This window comes from Python bivittatus, unplaced genomic scaffold (genome assembly GCF_059951505.1).
Source record: "Python bivittatus isolate LINGU-HERP-01145 unplaced genomic scaffold, Pbiv_v1 ctg000090_np1212, whole genome shotgun sequence".
NCBI classification, from domain to species: Eukaryota; Metazoa; Chordata; class Lepidosauria; order Squamata; family Pythonidae; genus Python; species Python bivittatus.
In genome coordinates this window covers 1626256-1652416 of record NW_028277046.1, presented here as the reverse complement: position 1 = coordinate 1652416, position 26161 = coordinate 1626256, and the positions used below count along the sequence as shown (strand labels likewise).

The 26161-nt window shown below is 44.5% G+C and overlaps 1 protein-coding gene across 1 annotated transcript in view; it reads left to right on the top strand.

Moving 5' to 3' along the window:
- The window catches only part of PLCH2 (phospholipase C eta 2), a 193373-nt gene that overhangs the window by 164095 nt on the left and 3117 nt on the right, over positions 1-26161 (top strand). Inside the window, exons 14-23 of the mRNA XM_088136706.1 lie at positions 440-532; positions 2126-2226; positions 3011-3108; positions 3745-3927; positions 4407-4514; positions 7158-7282; positions 9522-9606; positions 10453-10599; positions 12276-12355; positions 21501-22554. Coding sequence (XP_087992832.1) covers positions 440-532; positions 2126-2226; positions 3011-3108; positions 3745-3927; positions 4407-4514; positions 7158-7282; positions 9522-9606; positions 10453-10599; positions 12276-12355; positions 21501-22554 — 2074 coding nt within the window. The remainder of the gene's footprint in view (positions 1-439; positions 533-2125; positions 2227-3010; positions 3109-3744; positions 3928-4406; positions 4515-7157; positions 7283-9521; positions 9607-10452; positions 10600-12275; positions 12356-21500; positions 22555-26161) is intronic.

Here is a 26161-nt window from a genome sequence, read left to right as displayed (position 1 = left end):
TGGGGGAGGTGACCAGGCCAAACTTGTCAGTGCTTTAAAAATTAGCCCTTAGTTGTAAAAGACAAAGAGATTAAGGGGGGGAAGAAGAAAACGAGCTTCCTCGATTGGCATTCTGGAGTGGAAATGTGGGGATTTCAAAGGCAGCCTTTCATCCCATTCTTCCACCAACCAATCATATTATTAATTCAAAGGATTACAAGACATGTAAAAACAAATCATTAATCACATCCAGTTTTGTGAGAGAATGAATTTTTGCTGTTCTATGATACCAGTAACATCTGGAATGTCTTACATGCCGTCTAAGAATGTTTATGGTGGGGCATTTTTCTTCCCAGTTTCCTGCCTGCTTGTGGCTTTGCAAAACTCTGATCTTTGAGCATTGCTGTCCATTGCTCTAATCACTGATCATCCTGTGCATTGTCCTTCTTTGTCACCGTAGAACAAGCATGAGGAGAATGTGGAATCTGGGGAAGATGCTATCCTCAGCAAACGTCACAACCGATCGCTGATGGAAAGCTTGACCAAACGCAAGGTTGGTTGGTTGTTTGTGTGGGGGTGGGTGGAATATTCTATTCTGTTTTTTTCCCCAGTGGAGAGATTTGTGATGGATTTTGACCTTTCTAATGGTCAATTGTTAATTTCAATTTATTACGGCCATTAGCAAGCAAAACCTTTCAAATATACAGGCCAGAGAAAATTAGGACAGAACAAGGCCACCAGTCAGGAGCCCATAAATGCATGCCTTTATGGAGTTGTACAACCTCTCTGATTTGATTGTATGCAAATGTCTCTGTGAGAGTGAGTTCTTACACTGTCAGTAAAAGGCAAGATAAGAACAAATCCAATTGGTGCAAAATGGAAGATAGATGGAGACAAGGTGGTGTGCTCCAAAGAGGGGGTTAAGCTTTCAACAGAGACAGATGCGCGTCAAGTCCAATCTGTATTGCTTTATGTCCATATTTTGGTGTGGGGTTTTTTTTGCAAATGCTTGTATAATTGTAACAGTTTCAGCATGCTAAGAATGAAAGGAGAGCCAGTGTGGTGAAGGTGCTAGGCTAGGAGACCCAGGTTCTGGTCCCACGATAGGCATGGAAGTCAACCAGGTGACTCTTTCCCAGCCCTAACTGGAAGCCAGTAAACATTGCAAAGGAAGTCAGCGTCAAATCACTCCTGTAATACACCAACCCCCCTGCAAAGACATGTTGCCAGGAGTCAGAGTTGACTTGACGGCACCAGAAGAAGAAATCATGATTAAGGAGTTTCCTGGATTAATCCTGAATCTGGCAGGGTACCAGCTAGGAGAGACAAAGAAGGAAAAATAGACCCTCTTTTGGTCAGGCAGGAAGATTGGGCCAATTCCAGTTGATGTACCCCCACAGAAGGCCTGACCCCAAGCACCCCCCCATCTCACCTTGTAGTCCCTGGTGAGCTCCAATGAGTCCAAGTTTCTTGGTCTATCTGCATTATTTGTCTGCAATGCCCTCTGGGGCATGTTGGGAAATTTAAGTGGCTTCTAGTTTCATCTCTCCATGCTGACCTTAGCACTGAAAAGAAGTTTAACAGGGTTCCGGTTCCTGCCCAAACAGGAGCATCAGTGGGAGGAGGGTCAAAAAGTCAAGATGACAGCTGTAGTTGTGGACAGCCCTGTACCCAAAGATGCTAAAGGCCTGATCTCTTGATTCAACAGAGATGGAAGAGGGACTGCAGAACAGAACAGAACAGAATGTGCCCTGCGAATAAGGCCTTAAATGTACCCCTTTCAACCCCCCCTTAAAAATAACAATGATGATCTGCAACAAAATGTTGCCATGTGGAGAGTCTTAGGGTCTAGTTCTTCTGTTCCGCCCAGAAACTTTTTCTTATGCTTCTGCAAATGTTGATCTTCCCCAAGTTTGTTTGTTCCTGTTTCTTGTGATGGGGAAGCACCATTTTGGCTCTCTGTGATTCATTGTTTACAGTCCTAACATTCGAAATAAAGACTGATTCTTTGCCCAGAAGTGGGCTTCAGGGAGAATATCTATCCTTTGCTTTGTTATTTTGCTCTTCTGGTTCCACATCTGAGTGTGCGCAGATCTATAACAAGTAAACTGTGGCTTGTTTTCCTCCCTGCCTTTCTTTGACACAGAAAAAATCCAGGAAACTCAAAAGGACGTCAAGTTTAGAAGATGGGGAGGATGATCTTGAATGCCAAGGAAACTTAACTAGAACGTCTGTCCATTATACCAAGTAAGCGCCAGGGGTTTCAGGATAACAATATTTTCTTTTAAAACTAAATCATGTCTATCCGTAGCTAATCCGCGTGGCCCTGCAAGGCTTCTTGATTTTGACCTACAAACAGTCAAGGGAGAAAAATTGTTGTCAGGGAAGATCAACCCCTTTCTATTTTCCTAGTGTTATTCAATGCAGCTTTATTAGTACTTCCTTTCTCTGTCGAGGAACAGGATCAGAATCTGATTAAAGAGACAGATCCTTCCCCAGACCTCTGTCTTTCATGTAAGCCTGCTAAAATCTAACCTGATTTAACCCAGTTAAACCTAGAATTGGCTTTCCAGAGATTAAAGACCAGGATACTGTTCAGTGATATCCATGGGTGTCTGTTTTGAACTGGAGTGTCTCAGAAAGCCAGAATATTTCAGATTTCTGGGTTATGATGATAACTGCTGCTTCACCATTCCTTCTTGGATCCTCCTGCAAGGGCCAAACAAACCAGCCTATGCTTTCTTAGTTGAACTGAGGTCCTTAGAGAAACAAGGATTGTTTAGTGTGCTGAAATGGTCAGAAGAGGAACAGCCAGGAATTCTGGTTGGCATAACAATACAAATCACAGGCATGGATTCTTGGTTTGTTTGGAAAGAGCCAAGGGGGGATGTTCAAGCTTCCATTTGCTCCTCCTTGCAAATTCCAACTTCCGTTGGCCCCTCGCTGCATCCCAGCCATCCTGTCTGATGGATGCATTGATTTTGATTTTGGATCAATTTCAGCAATTTGTAACCTCGTTTTGTCCTCCCAGAACAAATCGGCAAAAGAAAACAATGAAACTCTCCCGGGCGCTCTCGGACCTGGTGAAATACACCAGATCTGTTGGAATCCATGACGTGGAATCTGAAAGTAAGTTTGCGACCACCCTTACGAAAAGTCCAAATCTGGGTAGTCTTCTTCTCAAGGTTGGGTTGCATGTTTCTCCAGAAGTCCTAGCTCAAATGGCCTCACTCATGTGTAATGTTGTTTGGGGTGCCAACCTCAGGCAGACAATAATAATTGCTCAGTATGATCCCTGCAAATATTCCCCAGATGACGTGGAAGTCATTTAAATAATGCAATCCTGTTACCTCTAATAACTAAGTTTGCATTCTACCTGGAGAACGTACATTCAAAGTCCTATAGGGGAATTCCTTTCGTGCCTGCCTTGCCAGATTGGGCTGGGAAAGGAAACCTGTGGCCTCTTTGTGAAAATATAGACTCTTTATTTAAGAACCCAGGTGCTAGCTGCTTGGTTAAGAGTAGAATTGGAAAATATATACTGATTTAGAGTGAGTATTACTGTCCCCAGATAGCTTCCAAATATGGTTGCATTGCTGTACAATGCTTTAGACTTTCTGTCCTGGTGGAAACTTCCCCCGTTCTCTGCTATTGCTACTAGATGGAGGTACAAGGTACCCTTTTGCCAGTGGGGAGGAGGTGAACAGATCAAAGATGCTCCAAGGGAGACAAAGCCTTTGTCACCCAAGGCTTCTTGTGTTACAGTCTCTTCCAGCTGGCAAGTGTCATCCTTCAGCGAAACAAAAGCTCACCAAATTCTCCAGCAGAAACCAGCCCAGTATCTCCGCTTCAACCAGCACCAGCTCTCTCGAATCTATCCCTCTTCCTACCGCGTGGATTCCAGTAATTACAACCCTCAACCCTTCTGGAATGCCGGCTGCCAGTTGGGTAAGGAGGACCCCCTCAGTCCAGATGTTTTTAGCCCAAATCCACTTTCCTTCACGCTTCCATGCATCGGTTCTTCTCCTGCTCTTTGGAGTGAAGAAGAAGTGAATGGTGGGTACAGAAACGAAGCACAAGGAGAAATTTGCTTCAGTACAATTTGTCCTTGAGGAAAACTGAAGCAGTCTTTCTCTCGGTTTAATCCCCCTGCTGCTGTTTTTAGCCCAGTTCTTAAAATTAGCTGGTGGAGAAAGAAAAGAAAACCATTTCCCCTTTTTTTCATTTTCAGACATGATGGTTCCTCTCAATGCCATTTGGGGCTGTTTTGTTTCCGAAACTAAACAAGCTCTTTTTCCTTGGAAAAAAAAAAAAAAGAGGAGAAAAGTGAGAAATGCTTTCCGAAAACGGCTAGATCAGAATTGGCCTAGAGAAGTCCACTTATAATTTCGTTTCTCAGTTATTTCCCATCCTTCCTTCTGTTGCAGTGGCACTGAACTACCAGTCCGAAGGGAGAATGCTGCAACTGAACCGTGCCAAGTTCAGCACCAACGGGAATTGTGGCTACGTTCTCAAACCCAAGTGTATGTGTCAAGGTAAGGGAGACAAAATTCTCCAGCCAACCATATCTTCTCTCCAGGACCCTCGATTCCAGTGTTTGCAACCTTGACATGCTGGGAATTCTGGGAGCTGAAGTCCATGCATCTTAAAGTTGCCAAGCTTGAGAAACACTGCTCTAGTCTACAGACTCTTTTGGTCCGCTTTGCGTTCCCAATTATCCTCAACTTTCTTGGCCCAGGTCTTGTTGAACATCTCCTCATTCCCCCAAATACTCTGCTTCCCCCCTTCTTCTTTCCCAGGTTTTCAGCCCCAGATCTTTAGCCACCCCATCTGGATTTGTGACTGAAGGGGGCGATGAGAAAACACCCTTGTGCTTGAATCCAGGCTGGGCTGGAAACGGAAAGCGCAAACTGCAAATGATCTCAATCATCAAATGTTGGGCAAAGAGCTTGTGTGGGATAGCCCAAAGATAGCAGAGAAACTAAAAAGTCCCAAAGGAGCAGTTGGGAGGCCCAGTGGATTTCAGCTCTGGTACGTCCTGCTGGTCATCTCAAAATGTTTTCTGCATCTCCTTCAGCCAGGTGGACCCATGTGGACCTTCCTGTTTGAAGATCCTGTATCACCTGGGTTGTCTTTCTCCATTTTCCTTCGCATCTCAGATGCCTCTTATCTGCTCTCGAGTGGCTTTCCATCGGCACATTAAGCTTGCGATGTTTGCACACCCCTGGATTTAAATTAAATCTTGCTCTCATGCCTGTGGCTTCCTGCCTGGCCCTTGTCCTGCTCCTGAATTATTATAATACTTTTTACATATGGGAGATGTGCTTTCCTGTAGTGTCTTAGCTCATCGCAGCCTCCCAAAAATTGATTTGTGTCCTTAACTTCAAATTAACTGCCCAACAAGGAATGTCCTTCCTTTCTCTGCTTTGTTCCCACCAAAAAGAGGAATTTCATTTGATCTACTGAAGATATTTCTTTATTGCCACTGGGGATGGCAATACTTAGCAAACTGTGATCTTGAGAAAACCTAGCAGGATCAGACTTGATTAATATGCAGATGGGAGATCACCAGGAAATCTCAAGGATTGGGATATTGAAGAACGTCCCAGAAGAACGCTGCGACAAATCACTTTTGTCCTGTTGCAAGAAGCCACAATCTCAAGCTTAACCTTTTACTTATTTATTAGCCTTTCTGGGCCTGCAGCTCCTAGAGCAGTTGATCAAATAGCTATCCTCAACACAGTAATAAAGCATAATCAAAGCCTGTTCACATGCAATAGTCCTCATAGGATGTAAGGGTTGGACGAGACATCTAGTCCAACCCCCTGCCCAGTGCAAGAATCCACCACAGACAAAAAGGCACAAAAGAGGAACCTGAAAATACTCCTATAGATTAAAAGAGCTGACAGGGCTCTTTGGGAAGTTGTCCTTCACTCATTGATTGATTGATTGATTGATTGATTGATTGATTGATTCATTCATTCATTCATTCATTCATTGAATGTGTAGGCCGCCCATTTCATCTACATGAGTCTGGGGGCTAACAGTGGAAACAGAGTAACAAACAATAAAAAGAACCAGAATGAAAAAGAACAGAAAAGGACATAACAATAGCAGCCAAAAAACACTAATAAACACTCAAACTAACCATGAAACAGGCTCACCCATGTTATCAGGGCCCCAGGCTCGATGGCAAAGCCAGGTTTTTAGGGCCTTGTGAAAGGCCAGCAGGGTAGGGCAAGTCTAATTTCTTGGGTTGGGGGAATATGTTCCAGAGGGTGGAAAAGGTGACCCAGAGGCTGTTTCCATGTTTCAGTAAGCTACCATTGCTTTAACTGTTGTTTGTTGGATAAACCACCACTGATTGGATTATTACGCAACATGCTATTCCAGCCTTTCCTGACCTGGGCAACTTCCCATTGTGTGGACTTCAGTTGCCAGAATTCTTAGTAACGGTCTTGCTAGCAGACAAATTGTGGGACTTGAAGTCCACACATCTGGATGTCACTGTGATGGGAAAATATTGGGCAACAATGAAAGCCAGAGGTGGACAGTTCTGCTCGTAGAGGAATACAGTGGTGAAGATGTTGACCTTGAACCAGGGAGATTCTGTTGGCCATGGAGAACTTGGGGCAGTCATTCTCTCTCAGCCCAGCCCACCTCACAGGGTCATTCTTACAGAGATAAAATTAGAACAAATTCTTTGCAAGCTTCCTTGACCTCTCAAAGAAAAGACAGGATATAAATATAATGAATAATTACAGTAATAATTTGCTTGCAGCCCCAAATAATGTGAGGCATGGTCTTCAGAAACCTTCATCGGTGGTTGCCAACTTGTAATTTATAATGTGACAGAGAGAGGAAATTAATAAAGGAATGACAGAAGAGCTAGCCCATTTAGTATATTTAATGTTAATTGCATGTACATGTCAATGAAATCAAATTGATTTTCATGTTTGTCTCAGCCGTATCTACTAGGAGTGGTAGTGCAGTCTGCAGTGTGGAAAAAGCTGCTTACTCCTGTCCTAGGATTTTGTGGATTTACGAAACCCACAAAATGGGCGGATCCCCCCAACCTGCCTGGACCCGCTTTCCTGTGTCCAGAGACCCCTACAGACATGACATTTGGGTTCACCTCTGCTGTTCATCTCTGTGCAACTTCCGTAAATCTTTTCCAGGGGTCTTCAACCCAAATTCCGAAGATCCGCTGGTGGGCCAGATGAAAAAGCAGCTGATCCTAAGGATCATCAGCGGACAACAGCTTCCCAAACCACGGGATTCCATGCTTGGAGACCGAGGCGAGGTAGGGCACCCCGCGCCCAGAGTTACATAGGAGGGGACAGCCATCCGAACGGAAATTCTACGGATAAACAAAAAATCGCCATTTTATGACACGCCTGGCGTCTTTTAATAATGGAATGCGAGACGCGCGCTCTTTGCCCTGCTTGTTGGAAGCAACCCCAACCTTTTTTGTGGGCTGTGTTGAAATAAGATTATTCAATGATCAGTTCTGACAGCTGCTAAAACAGCTGGAGGCAAAGCCACAACCTCAGTCGGTCCCGCTGGACCTCAAACGCTCATCGATAGCTTGAATCGGCTTGCGTTTCAGCCCCACCAACACGATCACCTCAAACGGAGTGGGAGGGTACGATTCATCGGACGGTGAGGATCTCAGTTTTGCTGGTTTTACGAACGCTGGGTGCATTTAAGTTTCAGAAAAAATGAAAGTGCCCTTCTAAAATAGGAGAATACTTCTGTTTTAGCTTGTCTTGTTACCTGTGGGCAAGGGAGATCCTTGGTCGAAAAGCTTGCAGCACAAAAAATTGGTGAACTTTCCCTATCAATTTCTCAAGCTGCAGAGCTGGAACAATCCAGGATGTCCACAGGGAAGGGGTCATTAAAGTCAAGATGGCGTCTGCAGCCACGCAATCAGGTCCGCTGCCCTGTTTTTGCACGTGCCTTGACTTTTTAAACCCTCCCCGCTTCACCGGTGCAGACGCCCCTGGAAAAGCCGTTGACCCACGAGTCTCCAAAACGCCCTTTAAAAAGTCTTTGAAGTGCCAAACCTGAAGGGACTCTTTTCAGTCTTGAACTAATCGAGGGCCGTCGTCTGAATCTGTAACTCAGAGAAGTAACCACCGTTCATGCTTTCTGTGCTAGGAAGCGCTTTCTCTTGGTGGAAAGATATTTGTGGCAGTTGGGGGGGGGGACAAATGCCATCTACGGCTTGCCCATTTTCCAAGAAAGCGAGCTCGTTTGCAAGCTGTTTTAAAATGGGCGTCAATACCCACCCACCCCTTTGCCCTCCCTTCTGGCCACATTGGAAGATCCATCAGGCAGCCTCATTTTAGAAAGATTACGCAACCCGTTCCTTTCCCGGGGTTTAGCAGGTGCTTGGCCCATTCCCTTTGTGCAAAAAAGGGCCAAGTTTGCTTTCTTGTCTGCAGGGTGCCTCTGGGGAGTTGGGAAAGTGCTGCCAAGTTCCTCAATCAAAGTGACAGGACCCTATTCACAACCCCTCCCTGGAAAGCGGAGGGGGACCAAATAAAATAAAATAAAATAAACCTCCCAGTGAACAGCCCAGAATCTCACTGTAAAACTACACTGAGTTGTCAGCCAAGATAGATGGCTTTCTTTAGATGGCCATCTAAAGATGGGTTCTGGGTTCTGTTTGAACAGCGTCCTCCCCCGAATTTTTTGCCCCCACTCCCCATACCTTAGCAGGATTTATTTTGCCTTCAAGCAAAGTTTTTTTTTCCCCGCTGGAGGGAGGGACCCTTGTGGGTGGCTTCTTTCTCCCAAGCTGTTAATTGGCCTGTCTGGGAAAAAGTAGCATTGAGTTTTTTCTTTAATAATCACTTCTTGCTTGGCGTTGGGGCTAAGCTTGAGAACGAAAGATGGGCCCAGCACACCGTAACACATATGGGATGTGTCGTTGTGCATCCAAATCATCTCTGTTTTTCTCCGATGCGCTTGATTTTTTTTCTCTTTGCTGCTGCTCCTGTGCGTTGACTCAAACAAAAGTATTTTGGTTCTGAATAAAGCCTTTCCAGATATTTGGCCACCCCAAATATAGAATACGTGCTCTGAGAAAGTCCAGTGCTTTGTAGCTTTCTTGAAAATGGCTCTGTTGGTCCAAGTTATGTAACGTATTTACTTTTCCATTAATTTGTTTGTTAATTTGAAGACGAGAAGATGGTTTATCTAAGCAGTAAGTGGGGTTTCTTTAAAAAAAAAAATCAGGGCATTTTGAGAATACATTTTGTATATATGTTGTCAAATGGAGCTTTGGAGAATTGAACCAGTGACCTTCTGGAGGAAAATGTGTGTTCTTCCACTGAGGAGTTTGGTCCTTCTACAGGATCAAAGGCCTCTGGGTGGCAAATGTGGAAAAGGCCTCTTCTCAGATCTTAAGAGAGCTATCTGTCAATTATTACAATTTATGGTCAACAAAGGAAGCCACCAGGTTGAAGAAAGATGCCGTGGTCAAGCTCTACTTTTATTCCAGGATATGTGACAATCATATCTCACCTCTTTTCCAGATCATAGATCCATTTGTGGAAGTTGAGGTGATCGGATTGCCCGTGGATTGTTGCAAAGAACAGACAAGAGTTGTGGATGACAATGGTATAGCTTCCCTGTTTTTCCTTCAGTTTTTACTGTCTCTCCTGCCATCTCTGCTGTAGGCTATCTATAAGGCCAAGGATATCTTGCAGTTACTCACAGAATCATAGGATTGGTTGAATCCTCCAAATTCATTTAATCCAATCACTATCTATGCAGAACATCTGCGCAGCTTCCACATCATCTGCTGGAGGAATTCTGAGCACCTGACAACGTCTGAGGAACTCTTAACTGTTCAGCAGCTCATTCCCTCAAGGAAGGTCTTCCTAAAGTTTATTCAAAACCATCATAAAGCAGCATCTCAGGGGTGCTTAGAAGTAGCTATGGGGGGGAGGGGCAAAAGACCACATTCATACAGCAGTAGCTATTTGTTACTGTGATGCTAAACCATTCACACAGCACAATGAGCTTGTTGACTGTTAATCTTGGATTCTTTTATTTTTTTTCCTTTGGTGGTTCCCTGTAGGTGCAAAGGTGCCCCTTTGGATGAATGCCTTGTTCAAATATTGAGCAGGCTGCAAAAGGGGGTTAATTTCATGTGAACCCAGGCAGTATATCACAAAGCAACACTTACACTTTTGGGATGTTCATGCTGTCTTGTTGAGGATGAACAGATAATACCAGTTGGAACAATTTGGGGAGAGCTGAGTGTTGACTATAGGTCAGTGTTTCTCAACCTTGGCAACTTCAAGATGTGTGGACTTCAACTCCCAGAATTCCCCAGCCATCCCCTGCTGGCTGGGGAATTCTGGGAGTTGAAGTCCACACATCTTGAAGTTGCCAAGGTTGAGAAACACTGCTGTAGGTAATGCTTAAAAAGATCCACTCTCCTACCTTTTGGTTCTGCAGGTTTCAATCCGATGTGGGAAGAAACCCTGGTTTTCAACATCTGCATGCCAGAGATTACCCTGGTGCGTTTCCTGGTCTGGGACCATGATCCCATTGGGAGGGATTTTATTGGTCAGAGGACGATTGCATTTACAAGCATGATGCCAGGTAAGATGGATTTCCTGCATTCCCTCTGTGGTCTCTCTGTGATACTCTGGCTCTGAGAATTTGTCCGTGAAGGTCGGATTGGGGTGGTACTAAGCAGATATTAAAAGAAAAAAAATCTTTGCTGGGCGTGCCCCAAATCCTTAGTTCAAGCTGGTGTCATCTCAGGGAACGCTAGGAGAAAAATCTTGCTTTGAAACCCTGGAGAGACATTTGCAGATTAGCGTTGACCCAGCTCCCTTGAGCATTTGGTGTTGCTGCCTCTCAGCTCTGGAAGCCATGGAGAAAGGATTTCCATACCATGAATGTCATCCCATTCTTCCTCGCCCTGTTCCACCTGTCAATCATAACAAAAAAGCTTCTCTGAATTGCTGGTGATCTTTGCCAACCTCCCCTTTGCTCATCCCCAGTCTGGTGGAATCAGTGGAGCAAACTTCAAAGAGTGGGTGTTTGGGTTTTTTTTAAATGAAAGTGTCATTTTCATGGCAGCAGAAGAGTGGTTGCAATGAGGGCTTCTGACATTAAAAGCAGGCTGGAGGATGAGTACCTGCAAAATTGGGAGGTTTTTAATGTGACCCCCCCCATCCATTTCTTCTCTCCCTCTGGGGATGAACTTATGCGTGGGCCTTCCTAGCTCAGATGAAAGCCCCCTGTGTTTCCATCTCTTCCTCCCTCTTTTCATTCTTCATCGTCTTCAAAGCTGGGGGAATATGGCAAAAAGAATTTTTTTTTTCACAAGAAGGGAAGAATCTGTCTGGCTTTGAAAGAAAAGAGTGAACCAAAGACATTTGGATTATGACAATGCTAATGGCTTCTGGGAGAGCAGCAAATCAATTAGAAAAGATGTGATTGTCAGCAACGATTCCATTCTTTGATAACTGGAGAGAGAAGCTGCCACTGAATTTCACAAAGGAGCCTCTTCTTAGGCAAATGCATTGTAGCAGCAAGATATAAAGGAGGTGACAATAAATTAAACAGTTGGCATCTGGAAACCTCTGAGAACAATCTTGCTAATTTCGGCGCTGAATTGCTGCTGCCACCAGTTTGGATCACCAAGAGAGTTCTGAAGGAGAAGGATGTCTTCTGGATAGGACAAGCCTCTAAGTGGGCTGCAGCAAGGTCCCGATGAGTGGCAGAGTGAGCATGCTCCCAAGGTTTTGGGGGTATCTTCATTCCCCTGGTCTCTCAGTCTCAAGTCAGGTGACAGAGAGAAAAAATGGGTGGACCAGAAGAATCATTCATTGTATGTGCCTCTGCTGTGCCTTCTACTTAGCACTGGAGGGCTAGTGTGGTGAGCTTGGGGAAAGAAAAGAATATCTGATGATGGAGATAATCATTTTCCCTGGTCCATGTAGAAGCTTAGAAATATCAAGTTTTTTCCCAACTGTTTCTTAATAGATAATTTCTCCTTAACCCAAGATGAGTTTGGAAGAGTTTGCCTGTCTGAGACCCTTTCCTTAGCTTCCTTTTCTCACTCTTCATTGGCAATCCATTTCTTGGCATCCCTATCTCCTTCTGCTAGATTCTGGTCTTGTCTCACCCTTAATTTTCATCCATTCATCCTCCTCTTCCCTCTCCTTGGAAGGATCTCTCCAATGGGGGAGGTTGGGGGATTCTGGAAAGGATTTGGGCTAAATGAGACTAGAAGCCATCATTCACCCAACTTCCCTTGCTTTCAGGCTATCGGCATGTCTACCTAGAAGGCATGGAGGAGGCTTCCATTTTTGTTCACGTAGCTGTCAATGACATATGTGGTAAGGTGAGTAACCCTGGAGCCCAAGATATGCAAACCGGTTCTCAGGTCTGGATATGGGTGAGGGGATGTCTGTTCTGAGATGAATTGAGATTTCTTCCAGATGATATGGTTGACTTGTACTTATGGAAGGAAGAACCAAAAATGCCCTGTTTTTTCTGGTGTTTGAACTGATCTGCCCAGTCTAATACAGATATCTCTGTATCAGGAGGTTCACCGATTAGTTTTTTTAAACCAGACCTCAAAGCATTTCTGAGCATGCACCAGCTTTCTTGCTTTGCCCACAAAACTCAGCAACGGCCTTGGCCAGATCCTATCCTTGCTGCTGTTGAGATACCTTAACAAGGACCGTACTGATGATCAGTTGGCCCAGTGTTTTGGAGAACTCCTTTCCAAATTGCTTCTCCCTTCAGAGTAACTCTACTAACTTGTTCTCCCAGCTAGCTGCATTGTCAACACTCCAGTTTTGAAGGGTCTTTTAGTGGTTGAAAATAAATAATTACATTTCGCATTGCTTAAGAAGGAACATCGTTTTTCACTGCAACTGCTGAAGTGTGCGATATGATCTGGTATAATTGTGTGAGCAGTTTTTGAATATGGTCAGGTCATAGAATGTCACTGTTTAAATGCGTGTTAGGAAAGCTTCACAGTTCAGTTTTTTTCTTCTACTTTTTTTTCTTTTTTTACCTTTTCCATCATGCTGGGCATTCAGGGGAAAAAAAAATGTCCATGCTACAGCTGTTTTTTAAAATTATTTCCCTCTCCAATTTTCTTCCCTCCCCACCTTTGAATAAAAGAGGGCAAGGCCACCTTTCACAAATTTCTAACCTTTGAGTTGTTCAAAGCCCAAATTGATTCTGTTCCATTTGCAAATGTTTTGGCGAACAATCCATGCAAGAATTCATATGTTTTCTTGTGCCTGCTTCTCCAAACATATGCATCCTATCTGTACTATGCATATTTGATGGATTTCTTCTGATGTATACAACCTAATCATCTCAGCCAAGTTGCACAGAGCAAGATCATCAATCAAGTTACGTGTTTGTGCATTTCTAATATATTAATCCTAATTAGTCAAGCAAAATGGGTGAAAAAATATAGCAGAATGAACTACATGAGAGAAAACAGCTTTTATTATGTGGAAAACTGCCTATCAGAAGAGATCCCCACGGGAATGTCTTAAGTATTTCCTGCCGAGATGTTTGTCAGTTTGCAAACTGATGTAGAGGAATGATGCGAGAGACATCAGCTTGAAAAAATAAGAAAGGAAGAAAAAGAAGAGTTACGGTTTTATTCATCCGTGTTCTACTCATCCATATAAAGTCTATGATAGATCTCATTTTAAAAAAATACCAAATGCATCCACAGAATTAAACTGTTGGAAGTAGGTGCCTGAATATCCAATATTAGGAGCTGCATATCTGTATCATGGAACTCTTTCATACCCAGAGTTTTTGGAAACAGGAAAGCTGGTTTATTGGCTCTTCTGATCCAGTTGAGTTGGGCCAGGGCTGGGAAAGCAATCTGTGCGGCCATGTGCATCCATGTTCACAGTCTCGCTTCCAAGAGATCACTTCTCAGCTGCTCAGCTCTTCCTGGATAGCCCCATTGAAAGCAGGAAAATGTGTCAAAAGGCAGGGAGAAATGTCCTGGGAAGAACAAGTGAGTCTCTGTCTGGGTTCAGAGAAGCCCATCGGATTCCAGGTGCTGCGAATCCTGAAGGGAACAACCCAGCGCCGGAGCGTTGCGTGGCAACGTTTGCAAAAGCCCCTGGCACAGCTCTGATCCTCAGAACGAGGGGAGCTGGGAGGGGAGAAGTTAACACGTGAAGTTCAAGCCTCCCTCGGGTTCCTCCTTTCTCCTCTCAATTTGCTTTCAGCCAAAGCAGGGAGGGTTGGAGGGCTGCCAGTTGGGTGGTTTCGAATCCTTCTACAAAAAGCCATCTTGTCTGGAAAACCGTCGGTTTATAATCCCTCTAGGTCTCCTCCACCGAATGGGCCAAGCTTCTTCTCCTTCCCCTTCCACACCCACCCTGGAAAACTTGATGGAGGCCCGTGCCATAGTTCCTTTTCATCTTGCGCAGTTCTGGCCCCAAGCTGTGTTAGGTATCTGCAGGGTGGGAAGGAAATATCGAGGTCGCCTTTCATCCCGTTATTGGCTGATTATGTAAAGAGATTCTCCCAGCCCTTCTCTAAAGAAATATTCAACCTTTTAATCAATCCACAGGATGAACAGATCAATCCTGTCCTTGCTAGGAGTCAAGTCAAGTAGATGCTGTATCTCTTAATAAACTGAAGTCATTGCTCAAGCAGGAAGGAAATGGGGAAATTTGATTTCCTTCATCTTCCTCTCTCTCGGAAGCACAGTGTCTAACCATACACTAAACGTTCTGGGCCTTTTTTTTAAAGTATCAGAAAGTGAATTATATTGGTATTAAATAAGTGAATTAGGCACAGTAGAAATCAATTGTCCTTCACTTCAGATGGACATAGCAGAAGGTCTTTTTTTAATTTAATTTAATTTAATTTCATTTCATTTCATTTCATTTAATTAATTTTTTTTTTTTGCCACCTCTGGGGAAGGGCTTCTGCTGGGCTAGAGGGACTGAGAGTCTGACTCTCAATGCATTGATTTAAATCACTCTGATTTAGAACCATGAGGACTAGAAGCTTACTTTTCCATTACAGGCAGGACCATTATTTAATGCTATTTTGTTTTTTTGGGGGGGGGAGGATTGACAAATTCTGTTCTTGTAATAAACTAGCTTACACACAGAGACAAACACACACACCCCCATTTGAAGCTTGCCTATCTCTTGACTGAAGGCAATTTTCTCCCTTTATTAACCTCCTTTGATCAGTCCCACATAATTTCTGCCCTCTTTGATTTCTTGCTTTTCTCTTCTTCTGCTTGAGTTGCTTTCTGATGGATAGTTTTAATTTGCAGCTGACGGCCTTTTAAAATCTGGCAGCAATTTGGGGACTTGCTGGATTCCAGTTTGCACAACACCCAGCCTGCATCTCCTTCTGTCCTGAGAAACCCCTGCTGTAGCTTGTAAACTCGCCTCGATTTTTCCAATTTCCCCAGCTGATTTGTTTTTTGATTGCTTTATACCTGCTCTTCCTGTTCTCAAATCACTTACCTACCCCTTGTTGTGTTCTCATTAACATTTCTGCTGCCTTTGACTTTGTGGGAATCAATATACTAATTATTAACTCTAATCTTTCTAAGGAAGAGATTCCCTCATTTTCTGTGTGTGTACTGCAACCCTAAGCAAGTCCCACTGAATATGGAATAAAACTCAATCTGTGCAAGAGACTATGGAAACATTTCTGTCTCTGGAAAAAGACTTCTCCAACTGTTGTTTTTTTTAAAAAAATTAGACTGTTTCATTCTCAATAAGACTTAATTATATAGAAAGGGGACTTTTCACCCTACTGTCCCCACACCTTCTTTTAATGACTTGAGTTTCATATGGAACATCCTTCTGCTAACGGTAGAAAACCATGACATCCTTGGAGAAAAATCATTTTGAGGTTGCCAAAGTGTGACCCAGAGAGGTTCTCTTTGAATCCACCTGTTTTGTCCATATCAAGGATAGACAATGGTGTCCTCTCCATGTTTTAAATAACAGTTCCCATGAGTGCAGTAGGTGAAGCTAGAGCTCTTGGGGGTTCTCCAAAATACCTAGAGGACATCAAGTTGACTATCCCCGATTTTAGATCCATTACATTTTGGCTTCAGTTTTGCTCCAGAAACAGTTGGTATCTTCTCGGTTATTGTTGCCAGCTAAAAACTAGACATGGGACAGTAGACATATCCATGGCTTTCCAAACCATCCTTTTGTATTCTCTTACTGGATACTAACAAACCAAAGAAACTTGAGGAAAGAGGTGATGATCCAGGAATAAGGATTCTACCTCAGATTGGTTTGTATTGCCCTTAAAATACATCAGGGGCCTACAAATTCTCTGGATGAGACCTGATGTATTGGATGTCCTGATATAGCTCCCTCTTCTGTGCCAACTGGAATGCACCTCTTCTTGGTCTGGGAAGCTTTGCATAAACTGGCCTTACTTAAAACATTCTACGGAATAGCCTTACTGAACCTCATCTCTACTGTGATGTGGCATTTGGCTCTGAATGGCAGGTTTTAATATTTAATCTTTTTTTAAATGGAGAAAGAAGGACATGTGATGTTGCTGACAGAGTGGGTAGAGTTGAACAATCAGGGCAGACATGGTTACCATCTCCCACTGCTATGCCTTCTGTTTCATCGGTGAGCTACCAAACCGTTCCAAATTCTGGACCTGCTGGAGATCACCTGGTCCAAACCCAGCTCTCTGTTGGATCTTCTGGCTAGGGCATCCATGAGAGATCTCAAAACAAGGAGAACTACCAGTTCTCAAGAGCATCAGGTCCTTCTAACCAATTTAGTCATTCAACCCAAAGCTTCTTACAAATGCTGCTTGCACCTAGCCTTTAGCATAGCTATTTTTTAATTACTGTAAAACCCTTCTTCCTCATATCAATACCTGCCTTTTATACCTACATCCTGTTCTAAAACAGGGATGTGACTTCAGCTACAGCATTATTTTTTGCTGAAACTGGGTTTAGTAAAAGCAGGGTTGTGTGTCTCAGATTTTGTCCAAGAGACAATGCATGGCTAATCTTGACCATACTTAACATTTGGGGTGGAGGGTCACGGTGGGGAAGAGTCTGATCAAAATGGGAAGGGGAATTTGGCACACACAGGCAGGGCCACATTTTTGGTTTGTATTGGGTGTGAGGGCAGTTGAATTCTCCTCCCTTTGGTGTCTAGATTTCTAAACATGGTAAAATCAGAACACTAACTTTCAAGCAACCAAGGTCGGAGGAGACTCCAAAAATATTTTTGGACCATAGATTAGACAGGGTTTCCACAACTATGTAGCTGAGGACTGTTTTTCTCGGTATTTCTTGGATAGAAGATAATAGATGTTAACGTGTTTTGTTGCTGTTACTTTGTGTACGCACAAAAAGACAGCTTTTGCCTGCAAAGTAAAAATGTTAAGATTTTAGCTCACTTGATTGCCAATGATCTGGCTGGAGGTGTTGGAGAATAGCCTTTTTTTTTTCTTCTTTCTCCTCCAACTGCAGAAGTGGTGAGTCCATGGCTGCAGAGCCCTTAGGTGGGTGAAAAAGACAGCAGTTATTTTCTATGCACGTTTAATATTTTCTGAGGACCGGTATTTTTTTTCTTTTTTAATAAGGACTTATAGGAGGCTACAGGCCACAATTAGGTAGATGTCTGGATTTTGGGAGAAAGGAGGAATGAACAGAGTAAAAAATGAATGCATTCAGGATAACGCAGATTGTGAATTTTCCCGCAATATTTCCTGGAATGATTTCTGCAAAAATCGGCGTTTGTGACTAATGATACGGGACCCAGAAAATCAAAGCAACCCCACAAAAACGAGAGCGCATCCTTTGAAATGTTAGCACTGAGCTGGAGAAAAATAGTGCAAAAGGAGCTATTAGGAAGCCTGGAATGGACAGTGATTGCCGTCCGGGCCAAACTCAAGGTTCTGGGTTCAACCCGTGAGACCCTTAATTCAAGTGATGTGGTTGGGAATTGGGGGAGCTGTACTTTCCCACAACCCAGAGGGGTGGAACTGGAGAAAGCTCAAAACTGGGTAAGAAATCATCTTCAGCACTTCCCTGACTTCTAAAATCCAACCGGGCAAAGCTGACAGATTTGGGGGTCCTTCTTTGCAATAAAGGAGGACCCAACCCTTTTGAGAATGCCTCGGTTTGCTCTGAAAGCGACGTTGCTCTTTTTCCACCCACTTTTCTGCATTCCTGGGGAATTTAATAATGTAAACTGTGTGATTCCTTCACCTGGCTCCCTTCGCTGTTTTGTCTCTCCCCCCTCCCTTTCTTTTGTAGTTTATTCATGTTATTTGTCTAATTTCTCGTATGTGGGTTTTGTGCCTGATCCTTTCCAGCTGTTGCCTCGATCTCTTGCAGCGTTGTCTCGGCTCGTTCTTCTCTGTGTCTTACTTTCTGCCTTTTACTTCTGTTTGTGATTGCAGTGGACTTCTCTGTGTCAAAAAAAGTCTCCTTTTAGAAGCAGAGCCAATTTAGACGCCTCGAAGGTACCCCCCCTCCCTCATGACCCAGGAAGGTGTAGTGAGCTCCGAGCATCACGCTTGCATGCTTCTGTAACCAAAAACATCATTAACATCTTGTGTCTTTTCCTGATTTAGCGTTCTTTTTTTTTTTTCTCCTCCTGGAAAAAAAAAAAAACAAGCCCCAAACCAAAACTTCCACTCATAACATGGATTGCAACATTTCTTGGAACGTTTGCTGAGCCATTGAATCTCTAGACTATCCTACATTTATGAAGCAGATCCAGGATTCTTCCCCCCATCCCGACTAATGTTTTAAAAATCCCCGTTGCCCCTGCAGCTGAGTTGCCTTCATCCTTGCTTCTACAACATCAATTAATGGGGAGGGGGGTAGTTTTTCCTTCTAACACCACTAACACCTGCTCTACTTTGAGCCAAGCGCATCTCCTCCCCAATGAAACCAGCAATTTGTCATCTGGGTTCTTTCAAGTCTCCATTTAAGGGACTCAACTCTAGCCTTGACATCGGGAGTAGGCATGCTGGATCTTCTTCTTAAATGCCTTTCTTTTCTTCCCACCAAATTTGCACTGGATTTGGGATCTTGAATCGCTTGTTTGGATTCAAGGGTCAGTGAGTAGCCTCACCGGGGATGCATCAAGTGACCTCAAGGGACTGAAGGGGGAGGGAGGGGGAGAAATGTCACTGCACACCACTACATTCCATCAGCGGGGTTCTTGTATTTCTTGTGGGGGTGGGTGGGTGGGGGGAAGTCCCCTTTCCCATTAACTCTGTATTTTGTACATGAGAGATTTCTTGCTGATTTTTGCAATCGATATACATGGGATTGTGGCCTGTTTGACAGTCATTCTATGTATTTGCCCAAACAGCTCATTATTTCGTGGGTCCTCTATGACAATTAAGAGCTGGCCATCCACTTAGTTTAAAAAAAGCAGATTAATTTGGACTTCTGCCCTGAACTCACTTCTCTTGGCCTTCCTCAAGTCCATCCTGCCCCATTTGGTATCCTGCAGGGTTTTTTCCCCTCTGGCTATTATTCCCCCAATGGCCAGGCCATCTGAGTTGATGGGGACTCTATTTCCAAACATCTGGAAAGCTTCTTGTTGGGCAAAGCTATCAGAAGGATAGGATGTAAGGCAACTGGCATATGTGTGTTGGCATTTAGAGATAATTAAGCAATGAAGGTGTCCTTTGGGCATTATCAAGTATTTTCAATCTCAGCCAAACCTAGGATGACCTACCTTCCTCCAAGTTCAGTCCTCCTGAAGCAATTAACAGTTGCCCTGTTTCCGCAGTGCTAGGGCCGTAGCACCAAATAACCACTTTTACTACTGTCAACTGTAGCTGATGCTTTCGTGCAGGATCCCTTGTCCTTAGCCAAGATGAAGCTTTTCTTTGTTAACAAGGTGGCTTCCGACTCAACCGCCATTTGCTAACAAATTGACAAGGGCATGCGGCACGAAAGTAGAAGTGTTCCAACACTTGGTTGGGTGGTGTGCAGAAAGACGGGATTTTTCAGATCAAGAAGGCAGGGTAGAGTTGTGACCCTGAAAAACAAAACAAAACAGATTTTGACCTCTGCTAAGGGGAAAACCAAACACCGAAAAGCCCTCTCAAACCAGGGTCAATGTGAACAGATTTCACTGTGTGCAAAAGAGGGTGGCATGTGGGATAGATGGAAGAAATCTTCCCCAAGATTGGTTTGTAATCATGGACCAGAGATACCTGGAGGGCTTTTTAAGATTTCTTGCTGCCATAGTCATCTTTCAATAATAAGCACATGTAAGAAATGTGCTGCTATATTGGCTAATTATTTCCCTGTAGAAAGTCTTAGCCCATTACATAAAGTTTGGGGATTGCCTCTAGAAAAAATGGGAATGGGTCCCCAAGGGTGGCTTTACATTACACAGCTAGAACATGCATCCTTCCTGTACCCAAAGTCTCAAAAGACAGTGAGCAAGGAGCAGCACGCCATTTCCCCTAAACTGCTGTAGAAAGTTCTTCCTGCACACGCGCACACAAACACACACCCGCCTGCCCTCGGAAATACGCTTCAGCTTTCACAGCAGGCCAGTTTTGAAGGCAGCTCTAGTTTGGATGAAACTTCCTTAACCAATTCTTAGTGCCCTGCATGTGAGAAACTTTTTAACGCAAGCAAATAAAATCAAAAGTCGTGTTACAGGGAAACCTCGATTTAACAGACCTCTCATTTAGCGGATTTCAGATGCAACGGACTGAATTTCCATCCAGACATAATGGATAAATCCATTGCATCTGAATTAGTCTGGGTGAGGCCGTTCAATGTACATTATTTTGACCTTAATTTTATGACGTCTTGCATCATGATGTCATGGAACAAAGGATCTTAATGGGCGCAATAACCTACTTTTGCATTTAACAGACTTTTGAAAGTAATGGGAACCCTCTTCCCCCAAACAGTCTGTTAAAATGAGCTTTCACCATACTTAGATGATTTTCAACATTTTTTGGTTCAGATGAATTGGCTCACTGCAATTCTAAAGCTAGGTGGGAAGGGGTGACAACAAGAAACCTAGGTGTGAGAAATCTTCCCTATTGAATCTCTCTACTTCAAGAATGATTATTGCCCTCTAGAATTGCTAACTGAGAGGCCAAAAAAGTTTAAGCAGGGGTCGTGGCTTAATCCCCTTTGAAAAAATGCCTCCCTCGGTGTGCTGAGAATTAATAACCCCCCTGAAGATAGCGGGACGTCATGTTCTTCATGGACATAGATGACTAATTTTGGTTAGGGAAGGAAAACAGAACGGCTTGAGAAGGGAGGGTTCGATGCAAATGTGAAGTCTTGAAACCAAACTGCAATTCATATCTTCCTCCTAATTCTGTCTTCCAGTCCAGCCGGGATTAGCTGAGGCTACCATGAGGTTAATAACATCTTGCACATTGCTACTGATTGTGGTCTGGATTTTTTTTTTCCCCTCTCCCCGCCGGGGAAGAAACATACATGCTCTGTTATGGCTTTTCTCCTTTTTCTTCTTCTCCCCCAGGTCAAACAAGCGCTGGGCTTAAAAAGCCTGTTTCTCAGAAATCCAAAGCAAGTCTCTCTCGACAGCCATGTTGCTGGTCAGCTCAACCGCAAACATTCCTTTAGCAGTCACATTTTACGGCGGACCGCCAGTGCGCCAACCAAGAGCTTGAAAAAGCCCAAGATTGCAATCGACACCAGAGACAGCAGCTCTGAAGGGGCCAGCAAAGACCCCGCCCTCGAAGACTCCTCCCATCCTCGTTTTGACCAAGAGTCTGAATGCCCGTCCCCCACGCCATCTGTTCCCAGAGAGGATGTCAGCAAGGAAGTGGACAGCAAGGGATCAAAAGGTAAGGCTCACAGTTTGGGCAGAGATAGGAGCGGCCACAGCCAGAGGCTCAGGGAAGCCACCTTCAGCGAGCCCATCCGGAGATCCAGCCGGGTCTGCCTCCAGGAGCCACCCAGTGAGAAGCAGGGCCTCTTCGCCCGCTGTGCCAACAACGGATCGGGTAGGACTGGCGTGGCCACCTACTGCATGAAGTGCATGATCGGCTCTAATGAGAGCCCTGACATGGAGTGCGAGTGGAGTGACCCCAGCGCTGGCCAGCCCGCCTCTGGTGATGCTCCACACTGCAGTTGCTGTGGCAGCCTTGCGGGAGAGGAGAGGGTAGAACTCAAACATTGGGGGATCCAAGAACAGCCCAGGGCCCGGTCAGATCTGCACCTATGCACCAGCTACGGGGCTGCCAGTAGCCTGCCCAGAACCTGCCAGCCCTTTGGGACCTCAGGGAAGAAAAACGGGGACTCGAAGTGTCTCGGGGTCAAAGACCATTCCTGGCGTAGATGGCACACTCAGCCTGGTGGCAAATACAGAAGCACCGTCAACCTGGTGGGCTCCAACAACGGGTCCGTGTCCTCCAGCTCCAGCAGCTTAGAGAGCCTCGGAAGCCCTGATTTCCCCAAATGCTGGCCAGAGAGCTCCCGAAAACAGGCGGGCACCCTTCAGAGGGAAATGAATGCCTTGTTTGCTGAAAAATTGGAGGAAATTCGGAGTAAATCCCCTATATTCTTTACTGGTAAGATCAGATCTTCTTCACCCAACCGTACACTGCCGACTGTGTTGTGGCTTCCCCCTAGAAACATCCATGTTCCTTGTTCGCTGGTTGGCCACTTTAATTTCCCCCTTGATCGGTGGGGGTCCAGGCATGCTATCGAAGCGTTTCTCCATCGTTTCATTCCGCCGGGGGCTTTATCTTAGAGAAACAGTGATTTCCCCTGCATGCTGAACCACCTCCTGTAGCAAAACCGTTTGGAGACCTTGCTGTGATGTGCCTTGGCGCATTCCATTAAATAATGCTTAGCTGTGATCCTAAGAGCCGTTTCTAATCCAACCAGAAGTGCTACATCAAGGAAAGGGAAAATTAACCTGTCATTGGCATTGCCCCTAGTCCCTTGGGTTGTTTATTACATAAATAGGGTGTTATTATATAAATAAATGGCTTTCTTTTGGTTAGCAGTCCATCCTAGCTAATCCGGGATAATATTAACAGTGCCACCCAAGCCATCAGTTTTAGCTAAGGAATGACCCCACCGAAGCCAACACCGAGTGAGGGCAGCCCTTGGCTCTTCTCCTTGTTCTCGGAGTAACTTAACCCAGATTCTTTTTGTAGCTGCCCAAAGGGCCCATGAAAATCATGGCTTCTTTCAGCTCAGGCCCCGTGCACAGTATTTCACCTGTTTTAACGGCCTCCGGAGTGGAGCTGTCCAAATACGGAGTGCTGCCTGCCAGTTGCGTACTAAATCCCACCGTTCCAATAAACCTATTTCCAGGAAAGTGCACGTAGGGTTTTTTTTTACTTAGCTGAAAATAGCCGTAATAGATTCCCATGAGATTTCTGACTGAATGGAAATAGGCTTCTGTCGTCTTTGCCTTCTTATCCCTACGCTGAATGTCGGACAGTTGTCTGGAACTAGAAGGATGTCTTACTCCCCTCGTGGCCCATCCCCGATAGCAATTTTTTTGTAGTTTGTATTAAAGCTGGGATCATCTACTCATCGGGGTTTCATAATTCTATTAGATTTACCATCTATGTTGTTATCCGTAATCTTGGCCTCATGGACAAACCCACTCCCCAGCCCTACCCTTGAATCTCTTCTGGTTGGTCAAAAGCGAATTCTCAGGATCAGCATGTTTAGATAATCTCATCTCCTTGCTTCCTTTTACTAATTTATTCCCTGTCTGTTCCAGCCTTTCCTGAACTAACTGGGTTTTTTTTTTCCTTTCCTCTCTCTCGTCCTATTCCACATGCCCTCTCTTATCATATAGTTAAGAACTGAAAGGATGATCAAGTTCCAGGTAACTGATGACCTTTGCTGTTTACTTCTTTCATGGTTTTATTTTTCTTCTTTCTCACACTTATCTATGGTTTCTCCTTTCCTGCCTCGCACGGTTGTCTGAAACATTTCCTGCATGTTTTTCATTGCCTTGGGGGGTCTTTGGGGAAGGAGCAGCAGTCTCCCACCATGTCCACTAGACTTATTTCATGCAATTTTAGCTTTCTCAAGGTGGGTGCCTCCAAGGATGTTGGCTGTGTCTCCAGAGAATTCTGGGAGTTCTGTGGAGGTGGCCACACCGAGCAAACCCATGCTAGGTTATAGTAAGGTATCAAGAGTTGTTCTTTGTGAGGTGGCCATAATTCACCTTGAGAAGATATGTTGTGGCATGGAGGCAATGCTGGTTGCTTTGGGGAGAGGGGGAGATGAAGATATTTCCCTTGTTGAGATGCGTTGTGTCCCTTCGACTGTTTCCTCTGGTGTGTCTAATTATCGGAAGAAACTTCTATGCACACAGAACACTGGAAGAGATAGCCAGAATGACATTGAGTGTGGCAGGAGTTTTGTTTTTTTATGACGCAGAGCATTTGTTGCCTCATAAAGTAACGTTGTCCTGGCAAAGCCTCCTTTTGAAACTTTGCACAGCCCGAACGAAAATGGAAATTCCCAGGGTTCTTGTTTTTCTGCAGCATGCCTCTTTGCATATGAATGTTTGGTGCACACACGTGGATACTTGTGTGCAGCTGTCCTTTGTGTCAGATTTCTGCAAAGTAATAATGTAAATGGAGATATGGTGTCAGCCCACAAAGGTAGACCAAATGTGGAAACCGAAGACACACAAGCTCATACTACTTTTATTATAAGGTTATAGTAACAGAATCTTGCAAGTCTGAATGCACCTCCCTCCCTTTATCATCATGGGAACTAGAGAGGGTCTTGTCTGAGACGTTTTCTCTGGTTACTTTCTGCCCCAGACTCAGATTTCTTTTATCTGACCATTGTCTTGATTGAGGCTCTTCCTTCTGTTCCTCAAGAAGGCTCTTCCTTCTGTTCCTTCTTCCCGTTACATATGGGTTATATCCTTTTTACCTGGGAGAGAGTTCAGGATGTTCATCTTTTGATCTCATCTGGAAAGGGATAAGTCAGGTCCATGGTTGCTCACCTGCCACCAGGTTTGACGGTGCTTGTCAGCTGATTAGGGAAGAAGCCTTCTGTTTTGATGCTTCACTGACTTCCTCTTGCTTATGGCAATGCAGAAACAGATGCTGCAGACATCCAGTGCTTCACAAGCCTTCCCTCTTTCAGTTATCCTTTAAAGCAAAGGGCCACAACATTGGGCCTTCCCCTGTTGCTGAATTGCAACTCCCAGCAGCCCTTGCCCTAGGGCACACAAAAGCAGGGGCTGCTAAGAGTTGGGGCCCATCGATATTGGTGGGATTGCCATTTCCTTCCCTCTGTCTTGCATCCCTCAATTCGGAGGGTTTTATGTAGGTGGGAGATGGCTCTGGACCATTTTCATTACAGGGCGGTAATTTGAAGAGGTTAGGGGAGAGGTTGAAGACATCATGTCACTGGGATTCTCTGGGGATCAGATTTAGTTGGACTGTATGTCCGCATCTCCTCCAGAGCATGGCTGCTGAGTCATCGCTTCTGAGTCAGAAGATGGTGTTGGTTGCAAAATCCAGTCTGCTGAGCTCTTGGCAGGGCTGGGATGACCAGGTCAGTGTGCCTTGTAGCATCCCTTTTCTACATCAACCACTGCAACAGAGGCCAGAAGAGGGTGGCCTCCCTCTTTGTTAAACTTTGCCAGAAGGAAATTAAAAGAAAACAAGAACTGTAGTGGCCTGATCAGGGTCAGTGACAGAACAGAGGGGGTGGGATGTGAGGGGGATTCATCCATCCTCACCTCCTTCTGGCCCTTTTTCACCTCCTCCTGGATGGGTACAGGAGGTACAAAGTATCAAGGAGACAGTGTGCTTAGAAAGATCCAATTTTTATGGGGGCTGTCAAGCTCTCTATCACTTCTTGGAAGGGAAAAGGGTCACTTAATCCTAAGGTGATTGTATGACACCACTGGGCAGGGTTGAGCACAAATCCCTCCAGGGCCTTCTCAAGCTAGAAGTAACCATTTCCAGATATCTTCTAACTCAGGTAGGTGTAAGACAGTTTGGATGGTGATTGTTCCTGCGCAACTGCTCCCCAAAGCCTCCCGACAGAGGAAGAGATGAATATACACAACTCTTCCCCACCCACTTCTCCTCCATGTGGGAAGGAGTGGGAAACTTCTCCAGTTTTCATCTCCATCACATAAGATTATCCAGTTGATTTTTCACCTTTGACCTGGGAAAC